Source organism: Prenolepis imparis, unplaced genomic scaffold (genome assembly GCF_030444845.1).
Source record: "Prenolepis imparis isolate NDT839.2.m4 unplaced genomic scaffold, iyPreImpa1.0 SCAF_9, whole genome shotgun sequence".
NCBI lineage: Eukaryota > Metazoa > Arthropoda > Insecta > Hymenoptera > Formicidae > Prenolepis > Prenolepis imparis.
The window spans coordinates 6554708-6578124 of NW_028141167.1; the positions used below are offsets into that span (position 1 = coordinate 6554708).

Here is a 23417-nt window from a genome sequence, read left to right on the forward strand (position 1 = left end):
GAAGTATCGATATTAAAAATATTCCGAATATCGAAGTATTCTAAACATTTTTGGTTGTAATGACATTATTGATTGATCATTTTTTCGGAGTATAGCGATGACTGATTCGAGCGAGGTTCGTGAAATGTTCGACGCGAAAATAATTATACAGCGATGATAACGAACGATTCTTTGCACACTGTTGTTTTTCTACAGAACGATGCGAGTCGTACACTTGTGTTGCAAAATTGTGCACGCTGATAACGGCAATCACTGTATTTATTTTGCTTTTCCTTAACGTTTCTTGTTATTCACAGTTTGATTTACGATTTTGAGCTACTTCTTCCTTACATATTTTACAAAGAAACAAATTTTCAAGAATATTTCTGTCTATATTTCCTGTTTGCGGCTGATAAATCAATTCAACGTTTGATGTTTAAAGTAGCTTAAAGTATTAATCAAAATGAAATATATTTCTCACATATATTTATTTGTTCATATACATATGTGTACGTATGTGTGTATATATTTTTACGAGAGGTAATTTCGATTTGCGTTGGAAGAGGTGTCTAGTTTTACGAGAGATCTTGGTCCACGAGGAGAGAGTTAGAGAGCTTGAGCACGCGATGGACGATGAAACCCCGACGTGGGCAATTCGCGGCGCAATACGCGAATACAATGTTGCAGACACGTGCAGCACAACCTTTGATATTCACCGACGGTGTGCGAGCGACCGGGCTCCACCTAGACAAGAGAAAGAGAGAGCTGCCTCTTTGAGATTACACGATGTGTTTTCCATCTCTACGACTTTCTCTCTCTCTCTCTTTCTTTCTCTTTTTCTTTTTTTTTCTCTCTCTCTCTCTCTCTCTCTTTCTCCTTTTTCGCGAGATGCACATCAACCGCGGGACGTAAAATATTTCAGAGGCGGTAAAGGCTGCGGTGGGAAACGCTCTCGCGGTATGCAAAACGGGTATGTTAGAAAGAAGCTGCGCGTTGCGTTAGTTCTTTAGGGTGCGACAGAGTGATGAATAATTATTGATCCATCAATGGCGTCACGCGTGCTTGAGATCTATCCATCTGTTAAATGGCGATGGTGTCGAATTACCGGTTGCGCGAGACGCGGCGGCGCGATGATAATTAATATTAAAACGAATCACGAGAAAACTCATTAGGATCGCACGAGCATTTTTCGCTAAAAGAAAAAAAAAAAGGTATATGTATACGCGATGAAATGCGTTTTATTTTAGCTATCACAATCATCATTCGCGGAACATTCTAATAATTAACTGGTATAGCCCGCACTTTAATTCGTTGTTTGCGTCATTGTCCCGTCTATTAACTAAAATATTTAATTTCCATTAAAGGTAAATCAGTCATCCAGTGCCCTTTGGGAAAGTCAATAATGTTGCATATGATTTTACTAAAATTTTTATCACATACTCTATACTTGTCAAATTAATTCGCACAATATAAAAAATCCCTCTTGTTGATTTAAATTACCTTGTATGTATATATATAACATTGAAACGGGGTGAAAATTGAACAGTACATCCGAGAATTAACGGTGCGTTAAACGGTTAACAATTACGGCGGTTTACAGAGATTTAACAATTCATGCGATTCATGAATTTGTTAATATCGATTAAAACGATATCGCCGTTAAATATGGAGCCGTGCGAGATTTCATTGTCGCGTGCGCATTTTTGCTTGACCGCGACGTTGCGCACTTTGCGCATTCTCCCCGTCAAACATTCGCGGTAATAAAGTCGCCCGCGAATTGGGTCGACTTGTGATATGGTGTCCGACAAACAGTCAATAGAGGGAGATTCCGCAGGATTTATTGTGCGTTAAAATGCACGTCGATACGCACGCCTACGCGCACGACCATCAGGTACACCGAGAACAATTAGGCTAACAATGACTCTCAAGCAGCGTCCGGATCACCGTTTGCCGACACGTTGTGTGTTTCCTATTGCCATACGAGTGCTGCATTGCTTTACGAGTGTTCTGTACTTTTTATGGCCGATCGCGCGATAGTAATACATTACTGAAATAATGACGCATTACTGAAAATAAAGTCTAAGTTTTATTTCGTGAAGCAATAAAAAGTGTTATTTTAAAATAATTTTAAAGATATTGATATGAATTGGGTGTATATAATAATAAATTAATGTATCAGATATTTATTAGTTAAAAAGTGGTCTCTTACAAACATTTTTGAATATTTTTTTCAATGTATTTTACACAACAATAAAATGCAAAAATGCATTAAAAGCAATTAGTAGTTTTAAAATCTAGCTATGTGTGGAAATACTCAAAATTCACAGATTACAGATATTCAATCAAATAACATCAAAAGTAATTTATTTTTTAATTACATAAATAAATAAATACATATATATAATATTAGAGTATAATACAACAAAGAAATAAATTGTGGAAATAATAAATCAAGGAATTTTTTTTGTATTTATAATAGATTTTGACGTTTTTATGTTCGAAAATACTCACCTCTTATGCTGCTTTTCATATTAATTTTTTTTTATTGATGCCATTAACGACGTAGATTACAAAGTATCAAAAACTACAAGTCGATAAGTATCACCCTACCGAATTGCTAATAAGCGACCGATTTCGTGATCTCTCCGATCTGCCATCCGTGTTTAACTTGTTTATTGTTGGCGAAATGATGTCGGGGAAGGGATCGATTGAGACGTTCGTTCTTCGGAACACGCCAGCCCTAAGGGCCTTGGCTAATTGCTATAATTAATTGCGTGATTGCTATAGTTAGATCGATCTGGATTGCCAGTTAGAAGAGTGTAGCTTCTGCCATCGTAATGATACAGTTACAGAGATGTATTGGCTTGACGATTGTTCCGGCTTGATTCGTGAACTATCGCGCCACCCGGAAGAGCTACTCATGTTCTTCCTTTATCAATTTAATTTTATCGAATTATATTCTCCAATCAAATACAATTTCTTAAATTTTATAATTTCGAAATTTTAATTCAATGATTGTACGTAATCATATTATATTATAATATGTACGTAATTATATATTAATCATATATAATTTCATAATTTTAGAATTTTACAATTGTATATTTCCAATAGTATTTTATAAAATTATTTAATTTTATTGCACAGCTTTTCGATGTAATTCTACAATTTTATAATTTCGCACATAATATAATTTCTTCACTTTATAATATATAATTTCATAATTCTCTTCTTATATATAAAGCTCCTTTGTAATTGCGGTTGTAATTCCTTTACGAAGTTCGCGTTGTGACGCAACAGCGAAATAGAAGAACGTTTAACGAGAGATCAGCGAGACGTCTGAAAAAAAGCAAGGCGCTTAACGATTCAACGAGGAAGAAAAAAGATCGGACGAACCCGCGGTGCGTTTTTTACGACACGGTAGGGCCTTCGACTCTCTTTATGCCGGATCGGAGCATTAAACCGCCATCTCTTTAAAAGCGCCGTATTTCTTTCATCGGCGTTTGCGGTCCGACTGAGTCACAAATAGAACTTGTAACTTTCACATTCGATGAGTATTACTGCTCTAATATTAACTCCGGTAGTCGAGGACGTTTATCGAATGCGTTGTGCGCATCAGTTATTTTTTTTTTCCATAAAGGGGGGAACAATTTTGATATATATCGCTTCGAAACTTGGCGGATTAAATTAAGATGGGACGCGCTTCGCCGATTTTTCGAGGGAAGTCTATTATCGAGCTGCGAAATATGATCCATGGCATCCATCCCCCAGGAAAAATTGTCGAGAACTTGCGTCGTACGTGTGATAATAACACGGTGTGTGGCGATACTTGCGGTTTAATGATTGAGGGTTTGCGTTAACATGCCACGACGAAATTACAACGTCGCGCGATAAAATACGCCTTCGCGAAAAAAATGTGAAAAATCACGAAATCAGGTATACTTATGATTAACCTCTCATGGTACTTTCTACACTTAATATCAACCTTCCCTGACAATCTCATTGGAGTCCTGCTAAAACTTCGACAAGTCTCTCTTAAAGAAATTGGAAAATTAAATAGGATTATAGTCTAGCTAGTTTGTGAAATTTGCTTCATGGAAATTTCATCGGAAATGTGAACTCACAGCTGATACCGGACAAACGATGTTTCGATCTCACTGTTAATTTATTATGAAATTTTGCAAGCACGCTTTTATCCTTGTTAACATGATGTCAAATTAAAATTTGCAATTCAATAGAGTCGTTAATATTCGTAATAGTGTTGCTAACATAATTATTATTTATCTATTTTTTTTTAATGTGTATTCTTGTGTACGAGATTTTATTATATTTTATATTTTTGGTGTTTATATCTCTTAATAGAATTTTTATTTAAAACAATTTTTCTTAAAAGAGAAACACACCTATATATTTGTAGTGCAAGAATAAGCCCTGCAGACACCCACACGCTCATTATACTCCTTTTCATCGTTCACCAGCGATAAATCTGAATTATGTTCTAGGCGATATGGTACCAAGTGCGGCGGTTGCCTTCAAGGGATAAACCCGCAGGACCTCGTGAGGAAAGCGAGAGACAAGGTTTTCCACCTGAATTGCTTCACCTGCCTAGTGTGTCGGAAGCAGATGAGCACCGGCGAGGAGCTCTACGTTCTGGACGACAACAAGTTTGTCTGCAAGCAGGACTACCTGTCGGGCAAACCGCTGCCGGACACGCACCACGTGCACAGTCATCACGGTGAGTCGCTCAAAACCACCCCCTTTCGATACCCTTTTCGATTATTATCTTATGTTATGTTGCGTAACAAAATCAGCTCGATTCAATTGTTTTCATCTTATCGATATTTAAATCTTGCGACAAAACACAGTTAAAATTTTAAATTTATATTGGATTAAATTATAATGATGTTAAAATAATTAAATTAATTTTTATATTAATAATAATAATTAACTCTGCAATCTCGAAACACGGAATAGAATCGTGAAAGTAAAGTTAGGTCAAAGAAGAGATACTTCGAAATATATCACAGTTTGTCTGCTTACACTGTCTTTTTCCACTTACAAATCGATTCGTCGCAGGATTTAAATTCAAAAGATTCAGAGAATTTCCATGCGTCTTCGTATTTGTCTTTATTGTTGCCAATCGATATCGAGACCGATCTAGTAACGATACTATTATATATAAACGATATATATAATGACTATAAAAAAAAATTATAAACGTTGTAATTAATTTATTACAATTACTCCGTGCCGAATTTATCGTGTAAATTAATAGAATCTCTCTTTCTTTCTTCCGTTAACAGAATATGATAAAAATATAAAAAATTGAGGTATAAAGACGAATATTTTTTTAAACATAGATCTAAGGATTAAGGGTTAAATTTCGATCTTTCGACTCGGCCTAAATACATCGCGCGAGCTGCTGCGCCGCGATTTCGACTTTGGCACGTGGCTGTCAGCGGCACGCGGTCGATCGAAAATTCGCGCGAAATCGCATTTAGCACACGCTCGGCGCGCAAACAAAGTCAACGCACAATCGCCTTCCATTATATCGATCTCCGGGCCGCTGTCACCGGAACGCGGCGCCGTTGCCTATCCAGAGAGAACGAGGAGAAGGGCGCATTATCGCGACAGCACCTCCTCGCACGCCCTCGGGTCTCTTGCGTCGTTCGATCTCGAGCACGTTTTACGATCACCTCCGTCGTTTTCGTTCCCGCCGCCGATAAATAATTTTATCCATCGCTCGCGAGAAAGAGAGAGAGAGGGGCCGCCATAAATTATCGCGCTAGCCGCCGCTCGCCGATCTCGAAGTCGAGAAGCAGCCCGTCCCGATTTCGACGTTCTATCGGAGAACCGGAAGGCCGCCGATGTTCTCACACAATGTTTCGATGCCCGTTGAAACAGAAGGAATATTCGCGTTTAAAATATTCAGACACTTGTCTCATATGAATGAAGACGTGAGAAAGGTGTATACAACAAGTCACCAAACGTGTTAAAAATTTGATATTTTTATTATTTATAGTATTAAAAATGAAACGAGTTAAATTATCAATATCCCATATTAAATTCATGCATTCTTATGAGCAACGGCAAGGATCCGGAGTGGTTGAGAATTTCGGGATTTATTTTTTCGAGCGGCGAGGTCGAGGGGGTCACAGTTCAACGCGTACGCCGCCACAGATTTCACGGAGTCAGGATCAGTTTAAAAAAAAGAGGACCGGTGCATCGGTGGATGTAGAGGGGAATGGGCAGGTTTTCACGGGGGTTTCTACCCCGAGAGGGAGAGAGAGAAAGCGGCAAGCTGTGAAAACAGCCAGGCGCGTATGCCACCGTGAACCACCAGCCGAAAAAGAGATGGAAAGAGAGAGACGGCAGGGGCCGGCTCGGTTTCACGAGGGCCCCACTCGTATATAAGCCGTGAAACGAAAACCGAAAGGTCGTTAGGCAGGGGGCGAACCTTTTGTCGCTCCGTTGCCGACGCCGAAACCGCAAAACGTCCCGACAACCCGTTTCTTCTCTCTCCTCGCTCGATCGCCTTTTTCTTTCGGGGCCTCGACGGGGCCGCGTTGTGTTCGCCGTACGTGAGACAATGTCGTGGGACAGCCGACGCGAGCGCGAGAGAGCGCCACGAAAATGATTTACGCCTCGGCCGCGGCCGATTTGGCCCGCCGACTCGTCGTCGATGAGTTTCGCGTTGCGTAGCGTTCGTCATCGTCGTCGATGTTGTTGTATTGTTGGCGTCATAAGGGGCTCTCCGGTGGGCATACCTGCGGATCCAGGAGCGGATCCGTAAGCCGCGTCAAGTGTCATTTCGAAAAGGCGCCTTTGCGGAAGGATTTCATGATTTTTCGACGAGAACGACGATGGTCAGATTTCGTGGAAAGGGATTAGCCGTTGTAAAGAAATAACAAAGAAGAAACGGAATCCAAAGAACCGACATATAACACAAAGAACAAAATAAATAGTACAAAACAAAAATAAAACACAACGCGCGCGATATAATATTTGATGAAGTATGATAAAAAAAATTACACAGATACTTTAAAATAAAAAAAGAAAAATTTATTTTATCTTAGTTCGATGCGAGATAAAAGAATTAATCTTCAGTTAGAGCCAGAAATTGCACAAATACATTTCATATATATTCTATCCTCTTTTGCTAATTATTTTTACCACCGTCTTTTAATATTGAATATGGATAACTGGATGGAACAATGAAGGCAAATGTGGAGTACCGTTCGAAATCTTTATCGCGTGGAGAACGAATTTGATGCGCAACTGGGGGCAGAATGTTGACGCGAGCTTTCAGAATGATTTCGGGCCGATGATTAAACGACATGACCGTCTTGATGCTCGACACTTTTTCAACATTAATCTCTGCCATCCGCTTGGCCATTTGTCGGTTGTCGAATCCGTGGCCATCGTTCTCTCTCGGCGGCGCGAGCCCTGAGAGAGTACGATAATTATGTTCGTAGAGACGATTAATATCCGGAGACACCTATCGCCATTTTTTCGGCGGTTCCAGTCATAAAATATATTGCGCTGCGTTGAAAATATTTCGAGCGTAACATCGCTATTAATGAAAGGTACCAGTAGCCGACTCTTGGAAACACTGCTTGTTATTCGCAGACATATTTTACAATTGAAGTAATTATATACCTACATCAATTAAATCTAAAGTACTAAATGAGAATTATAACGATTATGGATTTTCCTCTTAAGAAATAAAAAACTATTATTTCTTGATAAATTACAGAATGGTATATATTGCATTAATATGAACAAACTTTTATTTAATTTTATAAAAAAGTTTATTTTTAATTATGCTATGTATTAAATAATATCGAAGAAAAAACTATTCTTCAAATATTTCGTACAGAGTCCTCGCCGTCGGCAACATAATCTTGCTTCTTTTAAGCGAAAAAATATTATAATTTAACGTTAATTAAAAACTATGAATTGAGCTGTTTTTACATTTAAACATCACTATGATACTTATATAATCTATTTCTGTATGTTTATTGAAAATGGAATCGCTGATTTTGGAAGGAATAACACCTTTGCAATTACACAGAAACGGAAATAACTTTTCGATTATCAAGTAAAATCATAAATAAATTTTTCTTTATTTATCTTACGAATTAGTTTTCAATTTTTTTTAAAATTCGATCATAATAATTAGATGTGTACTTTTAAATTGTTATTTTAGTATAAGATACTTTGTCGATGAAGTTTTCGTTTCGCTTCTGTGCCAAAGTGAAGAGCGATAAAATTCGTGCGTGCATAGAATCGATCGCGGTTGTTTCAAAAATCAGCGATTCGTTCGTCAATGTTATTAAAGAGATCGGTGTCTCGCGTCGTTCACGAGCAGAACCGTCCAACCTGTCGGCAGGCGGAGACTCGCTCATGGGCTCAGGATCGGAAGATGAGGACGAGGACGGTAGTGCCCACCATCATCATCACGATTCGGCAGTTCGTGGCTCTCACCTGGGATCCCATAACGTTGGCTCGGGTGGTCCCGGCGATCAAACCGTCGGCCACGGTGGCGAACTACCTCTCGGGAGCGATGCCTGCAAGCAGGAGGACTCCGAGGATCAAGGTAAGTTCTGGCTTGTTTGCGAAAGATATTGTACAACTAGGATGACATGAGAGGTAGAGCAAAAAATTCGTGCAATTTTTTTCTCTAAGGAAAAGTAAAGAAATATTTATTAAGAATTATTTTTTGACGTAAAATAGTAGAAAGAGTTATGCAAATGTTATAATATATGTGTGAAGAAAATTTAATTTCGTTTTAAGTTGAATCGATTATTTTTCACGGTTGAGTAAAATCTGTTTGAAAAAATAGTGTATTAAGTTTTAAAAAAATGCACGGATTTTTTTACATTTACCTCTGATAGATATAATAAAAAATTTTTTGTGAATAAAGTTTGGAGAAAGTAATCTTTAATTTCTCTAATCGCGCTTTTGTGTGCGATATGCAAACGCGATATTTTAACGCTGAGATAATTTTTTTTTATAAAATAGACAGCAGCAAATTGCCTTTGAATAAGAAAATATTTTCATTATCTGAAAGTAAAGTATGAAAGATAAATGTCACAAAAGAATAGCAAAGGATCATGAATGAAAGTCAATAATCGAGTAGCCAAACGTAAAGAGCATAGTGTACGCGTGAAACATCTAAGCTGTCATCTTTAGACATTTCACGCATACAATGCGTGTACATATTGGCAAGTAAATTAAGACCACGCTCACCCCGTAAGTTGCCCCGCAGTCCTCGAAACTCGATCAAGAGCAATCGATTAGCGACTCGATCGAGCCACCCTCGAATGCCACACATTACCAGGTCACCCTACGATCTCGCGAGTACGAATTCGCGGCATCGCGACGTTACGAATCGCCGAGAGCGATGCAGGAGAAGCTGTCGAGCCATTATATGGGCTCCTGTTCTTTTATCGCGCATACAACAATCGGTCCTAGCTATATACATCGCCTATAGGCTCTAACCCTCCTCGCGTGGGTCTCGTACACTATACGCGCAACACAAGCATCTCGTTCTCCCCTCAGAGAGGGAGGAAGCGGGTGTCTTCACGAAGGGTGGCCTCTCGTTGTGCAGTGTGACACTGTCCAAACATTTTCTTTGTCCCGCGGTTAAGGCCTACCTACCCGGTACATATATATACGCGTGTGTATAGATTATTGTGGAGAGTCGAGAGACTTATGTATGCATGTGTGTTTGCGTGTGCACGCGTATGCGGGGTACGGCTTTCAGCGCGCGCGGCAGCAGCCACGATAATCCGATGGGGGTTTCGCATCGCTTCCGGGGGATTGGCTTCGATTGTTGTTACCTCGATCCGGCCGATGAAGATACCAGGATACACGGGGTGTCCCAGACCTACCGCGCTCTCAGCCTCTCGGTTATGATCACTTCGGCAAATTTACAATCGATTATGCCTTAGCGTTTGACGAAAATCACATTCGTTGCAATCGTTAAAATTTCTATTATTTTCTCTAGATATTTGTTTATTTTATTCCCTTTTCAATTTTCAATTTACATCGATAAAAATTAAATAGATGGAGAAATTGTACGTGAGATAAAAGTCGAATAGAAAAAAATAATGAAAGAACACATCCCGTTACTAAATTTTAGAACTTTTTAATGTACAAATTTTATTGTTGCTTTGACATTGAAACATTGACATTATCTATTTTTAACTTTTAATGTTCGTATAAAGACATCCGGTACGTACGTATGTGCATATATAAATTTCCTGATCTATAATGCGTTTTTTATAAATAACTTGTGTTATTGTACGAGAGATCGCAACTCAACGGGCGTTACTTAGAAACTCCCGTAATGCAATGATGACTCGTGTCTCAGGATGACAAGTTATTTTTGGATTATCGAAGAGTCACCCGTCAGCGGATACCCATAGTTTAGGATTAAGAAACCGACTATCCCTTCGCTATCGACGACCGGGTATAACGAACGTGCGATGTAACGCTGAAAATATTGTGTGTCAACCTTTTTCCCATCAGACGCCGACATCTTTATTGCCTTATAAATTGTGTAAATTATATAAATAGCTTGGCATCTATTAAAAAGCTAGGATCTGAATATAGGAAAAATGATGGATTATACAGATTTTAATTTAAATTTAGCAAGGTTTTATATATTTTTACTTACGATTATTTCGCGAAAATAAAAATTTATACACATGTGCTCCGACAATCATACATATATGAAGATGAAATTGCACCAATTTTCTTATCAAAAATTAATCTTATTATTCTACATTTAATTTACAGTTAAAATGTTACTATAATCTAGAAAAGAAGTTATCATTCTTCTATATTTATCAATTCTAGTTATGTATACATATATATATGTATGTATGTGTTTGCGTGTGTCAGTACGCAATTGGGTTCAAAAGTGGCAGGAAACAAAAAGCGAACCGAGTCATCTCTCAGAAAAGTCATATCTCCATCTCTTCGAGAATTACCATTGTGTTTAAAATCGATAGGCGCGTCTGCGAAACTCGCTATCGCGGCCGATACAGGCTTTTCTCGCAATGGGGCTGACTTTGTTGACGCTTGTCAGCTGTAGCGATTCGGCGAATCTTGTAAGCCTCAGGTGATGGTGGTGGTGACGGTGATGGTGGTCGTATACGATAGTGATGTGGCAGCTTGGCTTCGATCGGTTGAAGGTTCCCTGGATGGCGATCCCGAGACGAGGGACAGCCAAACGGAGAACAAGAGCCCGGACGGCGGCGCCGGCGGTGGCAGCGGCGACGGCGGCGCCGGTTCGAAGCGACGTGGCCCGCGGACCACCATAAAGGCGAAACAATTGGAGATCCTGAAGACGGCCTTCTCGTCGACCCCGAAGCCTACCAGGCACATCAGGGAACAGTTGGCGAAGGAGACCGGTCTGCCCATGAGAGTCATACAGGTAAGAGAAAGTTTCTCTCTCGCATCCCGCCTTCGTGTTTTGTGCGTTGAAAAAAAGTCGACGATTTTTTTTCGATTACCAAATCTCGTTTTTGCTCTCGCGAAATTTTAATGATCGCATCTTTTCGCTAACAATAAATTTTGTGATATTAAGTTTCAAATAAAAATTGTTAAAATTTTATTAGAATTAATAAGAATAATAATTTACTCTTCTCTCTTCTCAATTTATTTTATAATATTTTTTAAGACATTGCATCGCAGTGCATTTTTGCATAATTTTTAATTTTTTATTCTTAGAAAGAATCAGTATCTAAATAAAAATATTTAAAAAAGGACAATGATTTTATTATCCTCAGAATAAAAGACTTTAAAAACTTTTTAACCAAATTTTAGAGTCAAAATATTTAAATCATTTTTATTCAATAATTGTAATAATTACACAATGCTTAATATATATAATGCTTATAATAAGAATAATTTAACTATATTTTTTCTTAATTTTGTAATGCTTGTGATTATATATTATATTGTAATCCTTATTGAATACTTTGTTGTACTATTGTTTGGGATTCCTAATTTGCTATTCTTAATTAATTAATTTGTTTTTCTTTATTATTCTTATCTCAAATAAGATGATTATTAATATAGAAAATAAAAGGTCTGATATTATAAAACGATTATATTATAATGATTTTTGCTATCGGGGGGGCAAAATATGATATTTTTATGCGGCCGGCTAAATTGCTTAAAGCGATGCTATGCTCGAAAATATTATCCGCTATCGCAAATAACAAGGAAAAAAAAATGCGTCGACAAATCATTTGCCAGAGAATAATTTGCTTGGCATGGTGACGCCATATTATTTACCGCGAAATAATTTCGCGACAGTGCCGCCGGTAAAATTGCAGTTTATCGCCGATAAAAAATTGTTTGCCATGTTTTTTGTGCGTCCTAGAATAATGCAAAGGAAAGAATAAAATAATGTAAGCTCAAAATATACTAGGTGTCTACAATATAATCGAAAAGAGAATGATATATATCTATAGTTTAATATAGCAATAATTATCACAAAAAGATCATAACGTGAATAAACATGAATATTTTAAAATGTAAAATAATATATAGTACTTTGATATCTATTTAAATAAGATTCATAATTACAAGACAAATATGCGAAAATTAAACGATGACGAAGAGAGAAGAGGCCGACCATCGTTAAATAATTCAGCGATTAAAGGCGGCCGGTCTGTCCGCTTGCTGGTTTTAGGTCTGGTTCCAGAACAAGAGAAGTAAGGAGCGCAGGCTGAAACAGCTGACGTCGATGGGCAGAAATCCCTTCTTCGGAGGTTCGCGCAAGATGCGCGGCTTCCCGTTGAATCTAAATCCAGGCGCTCTCGGCGGCGAGGATGGTCCACCGCCCGGTTTTCCATACTTCGGCCCGGACAAATTCGAATTCGGTTACGGCGGTCCGGTGGCCTTTCATCACGAGTTCTTCGGCGCTCATCCACCTCCGCATCCACACGGGCCGCACTTTGCCGGCACGGGAAATCCAGGTAAGTCTCTTTTTTCTTGGTTTATTTTCATCACGAAAGAATAATAAGTCCCACTCAAATGTAACTTGCGGGGGTTACTGGAATCGACTCACGTCTACCGATTAACAGGCGATTGCTTTACTGAACAAGTGACAGAACAATTCGACTTTTTATTATTAGTGTCAACAGCATTTTCTTCTTATTACAACTTAAGGATAAATTTTAATTTTGCGCTTGAAGCAAATAAGAAATCTCGCGAGAGCTCCGAAAATATTCAACACACTATAAGAGAACGGTATTTCAAACAAAACATCAATATGATTTCGAACCTACTTTTATATCATATCGTGTATTAAAATTTTTTTAAGAATCTTATTTTGATAATACTAAAACCGCCCCGTTTGCCTCGAAAGATCGACTTGGAGCAAAAACGGCCGATCTACGCCGAAAACCGGAGCCCGAGAGTCTAGTCCCAGAAAATTTCGCGTAATTATAATAAACCCCGAATCAAGTAGGTAGGCCCCCGCGATAATTATGACAGCCGGTTTCGGAGATGGCCGGGCGGATACGATCCCCTCTGAGAGCAGTACGTAATCTGTTTCTGACAGGCCTGGACCCGGCCAGTTTAGCGGGCATGGCAGCGGCAGTGGCGGTGGCAGGGGAGTATCCACCTCCGGGCGCGGGAGGCGGCCCTCCGGAATTTCTCACGGGGCCCCCCGGACAGGGGCCCCCTGCACCCACCGGCGGCAGTCCCGGAGAGTTCCTGGCACCTTCAGGTAAGAGAGGGAGATATCCCCGCCAAAGCTATTTCCACCGAAAAACCGACCGAATCGCGACCGCCGATCTACTTCAATCGTGCCGAGGCTGCCCGCGAGCGAACTTTATGTTTGCGCTCTCGCACCGATATATCAGCGTTATTTTCGTAATTCTAGACGGTGATGCTATCATTAATTCGCGAGGCGCTTTAAGAAAATTGAAATGTCTTTTCAAAAATATCCCTTTGCACGAAAAAATAAATATTCCTCACGAGTCATTTTTTTAAATGTCGATCGTAATTTTTCTGAAACATATCTAAAATATTAATATATTAGATTTTTCTCGACTCAATTTTCTGTAATTTTCAAACAAATTAATTGCCAGAAAAGAGAGATATAATTCACAATACTGTTTTATGACGATTATTCGTGACGATTTATTATGCACATCTTTGTTAAATCGAACATACCGTGTCGTGTTAATTAGAAACGCTTTAGTCTCGCGATATCGAATCGAAACTGTTTCATGCCATTCAACGTTTCACGTTGAAACGAAAATTACACGTTGCTGTTAACCTTTCGCACACGGTATCATTTTTATCATATTGTATCGCGCTATTATTCACACAGTCGCGATGTTATTTCGTGCACGAAGGATATGCGCGCCCGAGAGATTTCTAACTAAGTAGAATTTTCTGCAACAAAGTGCGGCAGCGTGAATGTCATTTCCTTCGAAACCTGTCGTACAGATAATTGAGATCTGACAATCACGGCCTGACCTTTCCTTTCGCGATACATCCAATTTTAAAACTACATTTTCTAACTTGCATCAGATCTTCATGAGTACTTTATCCGCTGTCACCAGCGTATCCAATTACGCATATCATTAAATTGTTGAAGAAAATATATAGTTAGAGCGATAATCGCATTAATAATATTTATAAGGTAGAGATGTTTAGCATTTAACGTGACTTCTGTGAACTCAAATTCGAGTTTGAAAAGTTGTTAGTTTAAAAGATGTGAGTGTTTGTTTTTCTTATTCATAAAAATGTAGCATTAAATATTTTAATGAGTAAAATATACATTTAACACACAGATATATATACACATATATCATAATATATAGACACATACGTACATATACATATATTATTTAAAAGAAAAATGATATTACATGGTATATGATGATGAAACTCGAATTTCAGGACTGACCAATGCTTTATATTGTCACTGGCTTCGAGAGATATTGCAAATTTGCAATGAATAAGGTCAAAAAAGAAAGTCGGGCAATTATATTGTCAGAAAAGTCATTGAATTTATGTTAGGAAATATTAAACGTAATACGATTTTATCGCCAAGAGATCGTATATATTAATATTTATAAATCGCCGGCGGCGGATTGTCTCGCCGGGACTTTCTCGGGACTTCCGGCCGCTGGTCTGGGTCTGACCCGTTGCTGCTGCGTCGCGTCCGCGCGTCGCGTCGCGTTGCGAGATTTAAATCTTAATTGGCATCGACGCCGTGTGCGTTCGCTTGTTTCCAGGTGGTGCGCAGGGTAATCCGAGCGGCGGCGGGAACGGCGGCGGCGGGCCAGGAGGCGGCGGCGGCGGTGGCGGGGTCGCGGCCGGCGGATTCCTCGAGCCGCACCAGATGCAGAGCGAAGGGCTGGCCTGGTAGTACGAGTTTTAATTAACATGTCCCTTATAATAATAATAATAATAATAATAATTCCGCCCGCGCGCACGCCTAAGAAAGAAAGAAAAAAAAAATAAATAAATAAAGAACCGAATGAAATCGCGAAATCGCCGCCGAGAGCGGAGAGAGTGCGAAGACACCCAGGCGACGGCGGCGGCGGCGAAACGCGATTTCGCGAGGGCGACACGGAAGGCTCGGCGCTTCGTTGCTTTTCTTTTTTTTTTCTTTTTGTCGTCTTTCCTCGTCTCTTCTCCTCTTCCTTTGAAATTGACTCGATCGTGACTATCGATCCTCTTCTTCGTCGATTCTTCCTTTCTGTAAGATAGAGACACGCGCGCGAAGCGTTTGTTCGAGCTCCTTGATTCACGGTTATATTGTGCAGTCGACGCTATTATCTTTATTATTACGCATCTCGTTACTATTTTTATTATTATTAATATAATAATTATTATTATTATTAATTATTATTAATTATTATTATTGTGTATAAAATTCGAAGGTCCCTATCGTGTAATATTGTACCCTCCCTGTTGATTATTTTTCGACGTTACTTTGGAAAAACACCCTGTAGATATCTGCTGTTGTACACCTGATAAAAACGTGAATCGCTAGACACACATACACACATATACACACACACACACGTGTATACGCAACGTCACACGTGCGTACGCACGGATACACGCTGTACTAATATTATCATTAAAATATAAATATAAATAGGAAACGTGTAATTTTTTTTGTATCTGTTAAGGCGGTGAGATCGATGTAAATACACACACAAGAGAAAAAAAAACACACAGAAACACTTTCTATCATCTCTCTTTGCTGAAATGCGCGCGAGCCGATTTGCGCTGGACTTACTCATTAAACGCCACACCGGAAATAAAATATATATGTGTATCGTGACGCAACACACAATACACCGAGTAAGGCAGATGGAGAAAGAGATGCGCCGCCGCGACGCATAACGATTATAAATATTATAATAAACCACCTCGTATTTCCGTACACGGAGCTGTGCATTTCATTTCCTTCTGCTCACCGTGTGGTGTTTTTCCTCAGCTGGGTGAATGATATCGCGAATGATAGGTGAAAAAGATAGGGTAGAACAATTACATATATTTGATTGACAATTTAATGACAATTTAATATATTATCATTTTTCTAAAGACTCCATCGAATAATTAAATTAGAATCTACACAGAGAGAATTTTCTTTTAGAATTTACCCTGAAAATCATAGTAATCATGGGACACAATATGGTAATATAAATATAAAATATATTTGATAAATTTTACTTTCCATACCATATTGTCCCACGATTACCACGATTTTCAGGGTAAATTCTAAGAGAAAATTCTCTCAGTGTATGAATTACGCACAAGTGTAAAAAATTAATTTAATTAATTAATTTTGTTTTCGTTAATTAGTTGATGGTTGGTCTTTACAAAAATATCTCATAAATTCTTGATAATTGACAAAATTATTTGCAAAATTAAATAAAATCGATCTTTTTTTTATTATACTTAGATTGCGCCAGAAGTGATTTTCATCGTAGTTCATCGTAGTTCGTCGTAGTTCGTCGTAGTTCATCGTAGTTAGTCGATCGAAGATTGCAACACGCTATCGATGCGACAAATCCTTCGCTTTATGTTAATGAGAAATGTGTGTAACTATCATCGGATATAGATAGTCATCGGCCGCAGGAGCACCCTTGACGACGAAAGTTAATGAGGTAAGTAACTATTTACGTTTTTATTAGCACGTGTCACGCTGTCTTCGATTTTCGTACTTATTGCCGTCGACAGACGTCGTTCAACTTGTCACTGTCGTCACTGTCGATTTCAATGACATTATCCTAACGAGCAGCGACGCGATACTTGACCATGGATTCGATACGGTATTACGCCGAAGAATCGAGAAAGTCGTCGAAGACAGTCTTATACCTGCTAATAGCTTTTTATAATTAAATCATTTTTTTAACTGGATGAAAAGAAATATTAGTTGTCACAGCGAGACGACTAAAAATATTAAGTAACAAATGTGTGAGATTCGTTTTTACTCGAAAAGACGAAATCGATATTATGCAAAATATATTTGAATATTACGAGGATCGAGAGATCCAGGAACATTTTATGCGCTCGCGATAATTTAATAATTTTCAACTAAAATCAATTTTTTGTAATTTTTGAGGGACATAGTTTATAAATAAATTATGTCACAGAGGTTTCTTGCATATTTTTGCATACGCTTTGGGCAGCTTTCGTATGCAGTTGTCGCGTTTATATGCCGCCAATCAAGTGTGCCACATTACGTTACATCACGTTACGCTACGTTAAATGTATACGCCGCGTGTCGGCCAGTTCGCAACAAGCGCTTTTTTCGCGCGTCAAAAAGCGCGTTGGACTTATTCAAAAGGCAATCCGGCTAAATACCGGAATGACGTGCGCGGAAAAATTCAAAGCGAAAAGCAGGCACATACACTCGTCGCGTATAATGACATAACAGAATTACAAATAACAACGCCAACGTTCCGCCTGCAAATCCGTCGTTGAAATTTCGCTGAAATTTCGCGAAATATGCTATTCGCATCTAAACATTTTTTATTTTCTTCTTGATTTGTATTATAAATAATTTCTATAGTAATTGTTATCCCCCCCCCAAAATTATATTGATATTGAATCGATAAAATAACATAATATTACACAAAGAAAATTTTCTCTTAGAATTTACCCTGAAAATTATGGTAATCGTGAGACAATATGGTATAGAAAGAATTTTATAAGAATTTCTCTGATTAATATTTATTACAATAAAAATAATATCTATTACGATAAAATATAAAATATGTTTGGTTAATTTTTTATGCAATTTAGTAAATATGTTTTATATTTACTAAACTGCATAGTAAAATTAATCATGTTTTATATTTTATTGTGATAGATATTATTATTTTTATTGTGATAAATATTAATCAGAGAAATTTTCATAAAATTCTTTCCATATCATATTGTCCCACGATTACCATAATTTTCAGGGTAAATTCTATGAGAAAATTTTCTCTCAGTGTATATAATCGAATTTTAATTTAAATCTTCCTTTTCTAAAATCACTTTAGATACATATTATATATATTTAGATATATAATATTTAAAAAGTAATTTTAAAAAAGAAAGAATAAGAGGGAGGGAAAGAAATGGACATAAAATATATCAAAAACATTTCATGCATTTGCACTAATATTTAATATTATTTTTATTTTTGACTGGGATATATTTCTCGCAATTATACTTCATTAAATCTTTTAATTATTAAAATAACAATTATGCCAATAATTAAATAACTCACTATTGTGACTATCATCACATCAACTTCTCGGTTACTTCCATCTCTTTATTTTTTTTTTTTTTCTCGTAAGAGAAATGTTCTTGATGAAGGGGGCGAGCTCAGGTGGCGAGCCGAATCCTTTTCCTTCCCAAATCGCCGGCCGTAAACGCATCTGCGACCAGCGTCGCCCTGACGTCGTTAGCGGATCCCGGCGTCGTTGTCCCGAGAAAAGGAAAAGAGGAGGGTGCGCCTCGTCTGGACATCTGGTGAATTCGATTTTGATGTGTTTCTACGCCCCCGGGGGTCGAACGAATGTCCTTCGCCTCGTATCCTCGACACGGCCCCTCTGGGGCCGCCAACGATGCTGCCGCGTGTATATCACCATGTGTTTGGCGTACACACCGCGTATATACAAGCAGCTCCTACTCCCAGCGCTTGTTGCAAGTGCATCTACTATGGTAAGTGTGTGCACACAATTGGTGGTCCCGCGTCGCAATTTACGGCTACACATGAGCGCTAACGAGGTTTCGTTTAAAATAGCGGCGTTGACAGGAATTTCGTTAAAGATCCACTATTTGAAACTTTATCTGTTTTAATTAATCTGAATTAATCGAACAAATTTTCTTCCCATATTAAAAAATGTTTCCTCTTTTTTATAATAATAAGAAAATATAATTGAAATGTTATTTCATCAAATCTATGTTGCTATTTTTGTTTTTTTAAAAATTTTTTTAAGAGGATATAATTTGATTTAATTTCTTTTTAGTCTCTATTATACTCAAGCATCTTTAATAAAAAAAACGAGCTTTAAATTATTTTAATAGAATATAATTGTAAAGAGAGTTTTTTATTAAAGATGTTTGAGTATGATAAATAGTGAAAAAAATTAAATCAAATATAACATTTTTAAAAAATTAAAAAGATAAAAATTGCAACTAATGTTTGATAAAATGACACATTTCAATTTCGATTCTTTATTATAAGGAAAGCATTTCTTTAATAAGAAAATATAGATTACATCTGTGAAATAATTCAACATTAAAAGCGTTTGATTCGTCCCGGATTTGACATGACCCTTTTTATCATCGGGCTGTCCATGTGGCGAGAGTTTGGCGTGTAATTTAGCTGGATAGTTACCGCACGCGCGCGCGCATATACGATGTAACACGCGATGTAACGACGTTGACGGAGGCGCCGGCCTTCCGTGTAATATGTGTATTCTGCGACGTCGGCGGAGTCTCCTGCGGGATATATCTCGGGAGATTCGACAGATGCGCGACCCGCCTTCGTGCCCCAGGATGCCACGGGCTCCCGAGGGAGTTTTGCAGGGACAAACCGTCCCCGGGGGGTCGCATTCTCCCCCGATTCTCGCGTATCCTCCTATTCCCTTATTACCTTCGTTCATACGAAGGCGTAAGAAAACGAGAGTGCGGGAGCGAATGACATTCTTGTGCACCGTTATCGTATTAACAGGATAAAAATTTGATCAAACCTCGCAGAATACTGCCGCGATTAATTAGCTGTCATGCAGAAAAAAAGGAATTTTGAATTGAAACTTGAATCATTACAGAAATGAATGATGAAGCTGTCTTGTATTATTTAACACCTTAATATTAAATTTATATCGAATTTTATTTAATTAATATATAATTAAAAAATTATACAAGAGATTTAAACGGTTCCAGGCATAAAATAATTTTCAGATGAGAACTTTTGCCTTGAAATCTGCATGTAAAAATTTGAAAAATATGCATATTGAATATTTATCAATTTTATTAAAAAAAAAATTATATTAAGATATATTTAATATAGCAATGATTTAAAAAGAGTGCAATTTTTTTGTTTAGTTGTATATAATTTAGATTGCCAAACTAATTCATAGTATGTATATATATGAGAAATATTATGTCATAAATATAATAAATATAAATTAATTTGACAGGTTAAATTATATACACGCAATTAATACAAATGATCTACATTCTTAAATTACTGCATATAATTATGTAATATCTTGAGACATTTTTTTCTACTTTAATAAATATTTTCCAGATTTATTTCTCCCTCCCTCCCTCTTTCTGTGTGCAGATTTCAAGCTTTTGTTTAAAAACTATTTTATGTCTACATCGTTATTATTATTTCACATCTAGATTTTTCAAGTAATCTTTAGACATTTTCACGGGGGGATAAACTGCGACATAAACGTTATCTATACCATCGATAATACCGGCTATACATTCATCGATGCGTATCTACCCGTCGGAGAGACGTTTGAGGAGATATGTAGAACAGGACGATGAAGAGGGGTTCCCAAGGGGTGGTGGTTCTAGGGCCAAGGGCCACCGACGTGTCACAGTCCAACGCGCTCCGGCGACTCGCTCACGTGTCCGTGCACGTGTCGTAAAACGAGTCCTTCCCTTCCCTCTCCGTCTGCTATCATTATGCAAGGAGGCCTTACAAATCACGCCCTGCTTACCGTGGGCGCTGTCATAAGCTCGAATTAACGCGACAGAACTTTGAATTAACCCCCGGGAACCACATCCCCTCGATTGTCGAAACACCGTTTCTGTTCTCTTCAAGTTCTTCTCAGAAAAGCTCTTTTTGAGGAAGCCATTCAACTGGTTTCGACGTCGTCCGATCGATTCGCTATCGCTTTGATATGAATTGTTGAGTTTCATTGACAAGTTCAGTTATAATTTCGACCAGATAATATCAATCTTAAGTGGAAAGATTCTTGAAATTAAATTTATATTAGAGAAAAATCTATCTATATATGAAGTTCTTATCTTATAAAGAAATTTTTCATTAAAGGAAACTATCTAAAACATATAAAATTCGTGCAGAAATGAATGATTTGATGCATGAAATTGATGAAAGTATCCAATTTTTTTTATTAATGAAAAAATCTTGTAAGAAAGAAATCGCGTACAATATTTCACAAATTCTAGTACGTTTTTGTAAAAACGAGAAGAGTTTTCTTTCATGGTAACATAAATGCGACAGATTCAACGATCGTACGATTGCGATAGCGTCTTCTACTTTATTCCTCCAATATGATACCATCCTACGCATAAAGTCAGCTCATCTCCGGAGACTCTCTCTCCATCTGGTTCCTTCCTTCGTTCAAACGTATTTTTTTTCTTGGATCGTTGTGAATTCGGATGACGTCGCTCTATGTGGGATGACAATGGAGACATCGGGTGGCGACGTTATTGTCGCGGATTCAGCGAACGAAAAACAGAAACGTTGTTCGTAACGCGACGCTCGTATTTGTTTCCGTCATTCTTAGAGCGAACACGTAGGAGACGGGTGGAGACCAGAAGTTCGTCCGGCAGACGGACCTCCTGGCGTTCTGCCTGGGCTTAAGCTAATCCGAAATCCGGATTACCTGTGCGTCCCCATAAGCCGTCCAGCGTCCCCTGTCTTGCAGACGTTGCGCGTCGCAGCAACCGATAGTTCGTTCCTTTTTTCTTTACGCGGCATTAGCTGTACCTCTATGTGTGACGTCCTCGGAACGCGAAAGCGAATGTGCCTTTCTCTCTATATACCTCCCTCTCTCCATTCTCTCTCTCTGTCTTTTTCTCCAAGCTGGGATAAACACGGATGTAGACAAAGGTATTCCGATCGTGTATTCGTCGATTGTTGTATTAGCTGTCAGGTCGTACTCAGTGTCTTGTCGCTTCGTAGTGACATTGAGGAGATCTTTGTGTCTCTCTTAAAGAGGTTTTGAATTTTTTTTTTAGATAATTTTTAGGAAAAGTTTTATCAAAAAATGCAGAGAATTACAAAGAATAAGTCATTATAATATATAAAATAAAATATTGCGTACAAAATATGAAATTATTTAAATGGATAGATATTAATGAAGGAAATTAATTTTGATAGCTTGAGTCTGTGACTTATAATTACATGCATTTTATTTAATTAATATAATTATATAGAAAATTAAAAAAATAGAGTTACATTTATCATCATTCACGTAAAAAGAAAAATAATATTTACTTTATTAGTTTGTTGAATATAAACACTTATAATTATATTTAAAAAATCAAGCTCTTTTTATAAAGTTTTTTATTTGTCATATATATGGTCAAAGATATGTTGTTAATTCGACGAAATCTGATAACAGTGTTTTTTGCGAAATTTTTTCTTCGTCTTATCAGAATTTTCGTGTTGTCTCGTATATAGAGTATATGCATGCATAGTCTGTTCTAACATAAACGCGACGGTCTTTGCAACATTCTTATTACCATACATGCATGTAAATGCACGTATCACTCGCCATATGCGACTTTATCTCCGCCTGTAAAGCACGCGCATTTTTCTGGCGCAAGTTTCTGAAACGGTATAGAATTCTGATTTCGGAAGTGACGCGCTGCAACTGCATCTGCGCAAAACGGTCTTCCATCCCGCGAATATTCAAGCAGAACGATTAAGCGAATCGATTATTATTAAAGTATTCGAAATTTAATTGTCTTAGAATATATTATTTCTAAATTTGGATTTGTTACCGTGATTTACACTAATAAATGTGCATGCACATTCGCTTCTTAAATAAATAATATCTACAATAGTATATATTATAAATTAATTAGTAATAATAACGACAATAATAACATTATTAATAATAACGACAATGATAATAACATATGTTGAATGTTAATGATATTATATTAATTGA

The 23417-nt window shown here is 37.7% G+C and overlaps 2 protein-coding genes across 10 annotated transcripts in view; both read left to right on the top strand.

The window, feature by feature from the left end:
- Window positions 1–16417, top strand: part of Lim1 (LIM homeobox 1) — a 43563-nt gene extending 27146 nt beyond the window's left edge. For 5 of the 9 annotated variants that reach the window (XM_083047341.1, XM_083047338.1, XM_083047339.1 and 2 more), the window contains 6 exons: window positions 4482–4714; window positions 8321–8578; window positions 11184–11425; window positions 12692–12977; window positions 13544–13732; window positions 15255–16417. In XM_083047341.1, the coding sequence (XP_082903467.1) occupies window positions 4482–4714; window positions 8321–8578; window positions 11184–11425; window positions 12692–12977; window positions 13544–13732; window positions 15255–15388 (1342 nt within the window). In that variant the 3' untranslated portion in view covers window positions 15389–16417. The remainder of the gene's footprint in view (window positions 1–4481; window positions 4715–8320; window positions 8579–11183; window positions 11426–12691; window positions 12978–13543; window positions 13733–15254) is intronic. The other 4 variants (XM_083047342.1, XM_083047343.1, XM_083047344.1 and 1 more) reach the window with 4 other exon arrangements.
- A 533-nt stretch (window positions 16418–16950) lies between these two features.
- LOC145940555 (uncharacterized) overlaps window positions 16951–23417 on the top strand; it is a 108704-nt gene continuing 102237 nt past the window's right edge. The window contains exon 1 of the mRNA XM_083045830.1: window positions 16951–17144. The gene's annotated coding sequence lies outside the window, so the exon portion shown is untranslated. The remainder of the gene's footprint in view (window positions 17145–23417) is intronic.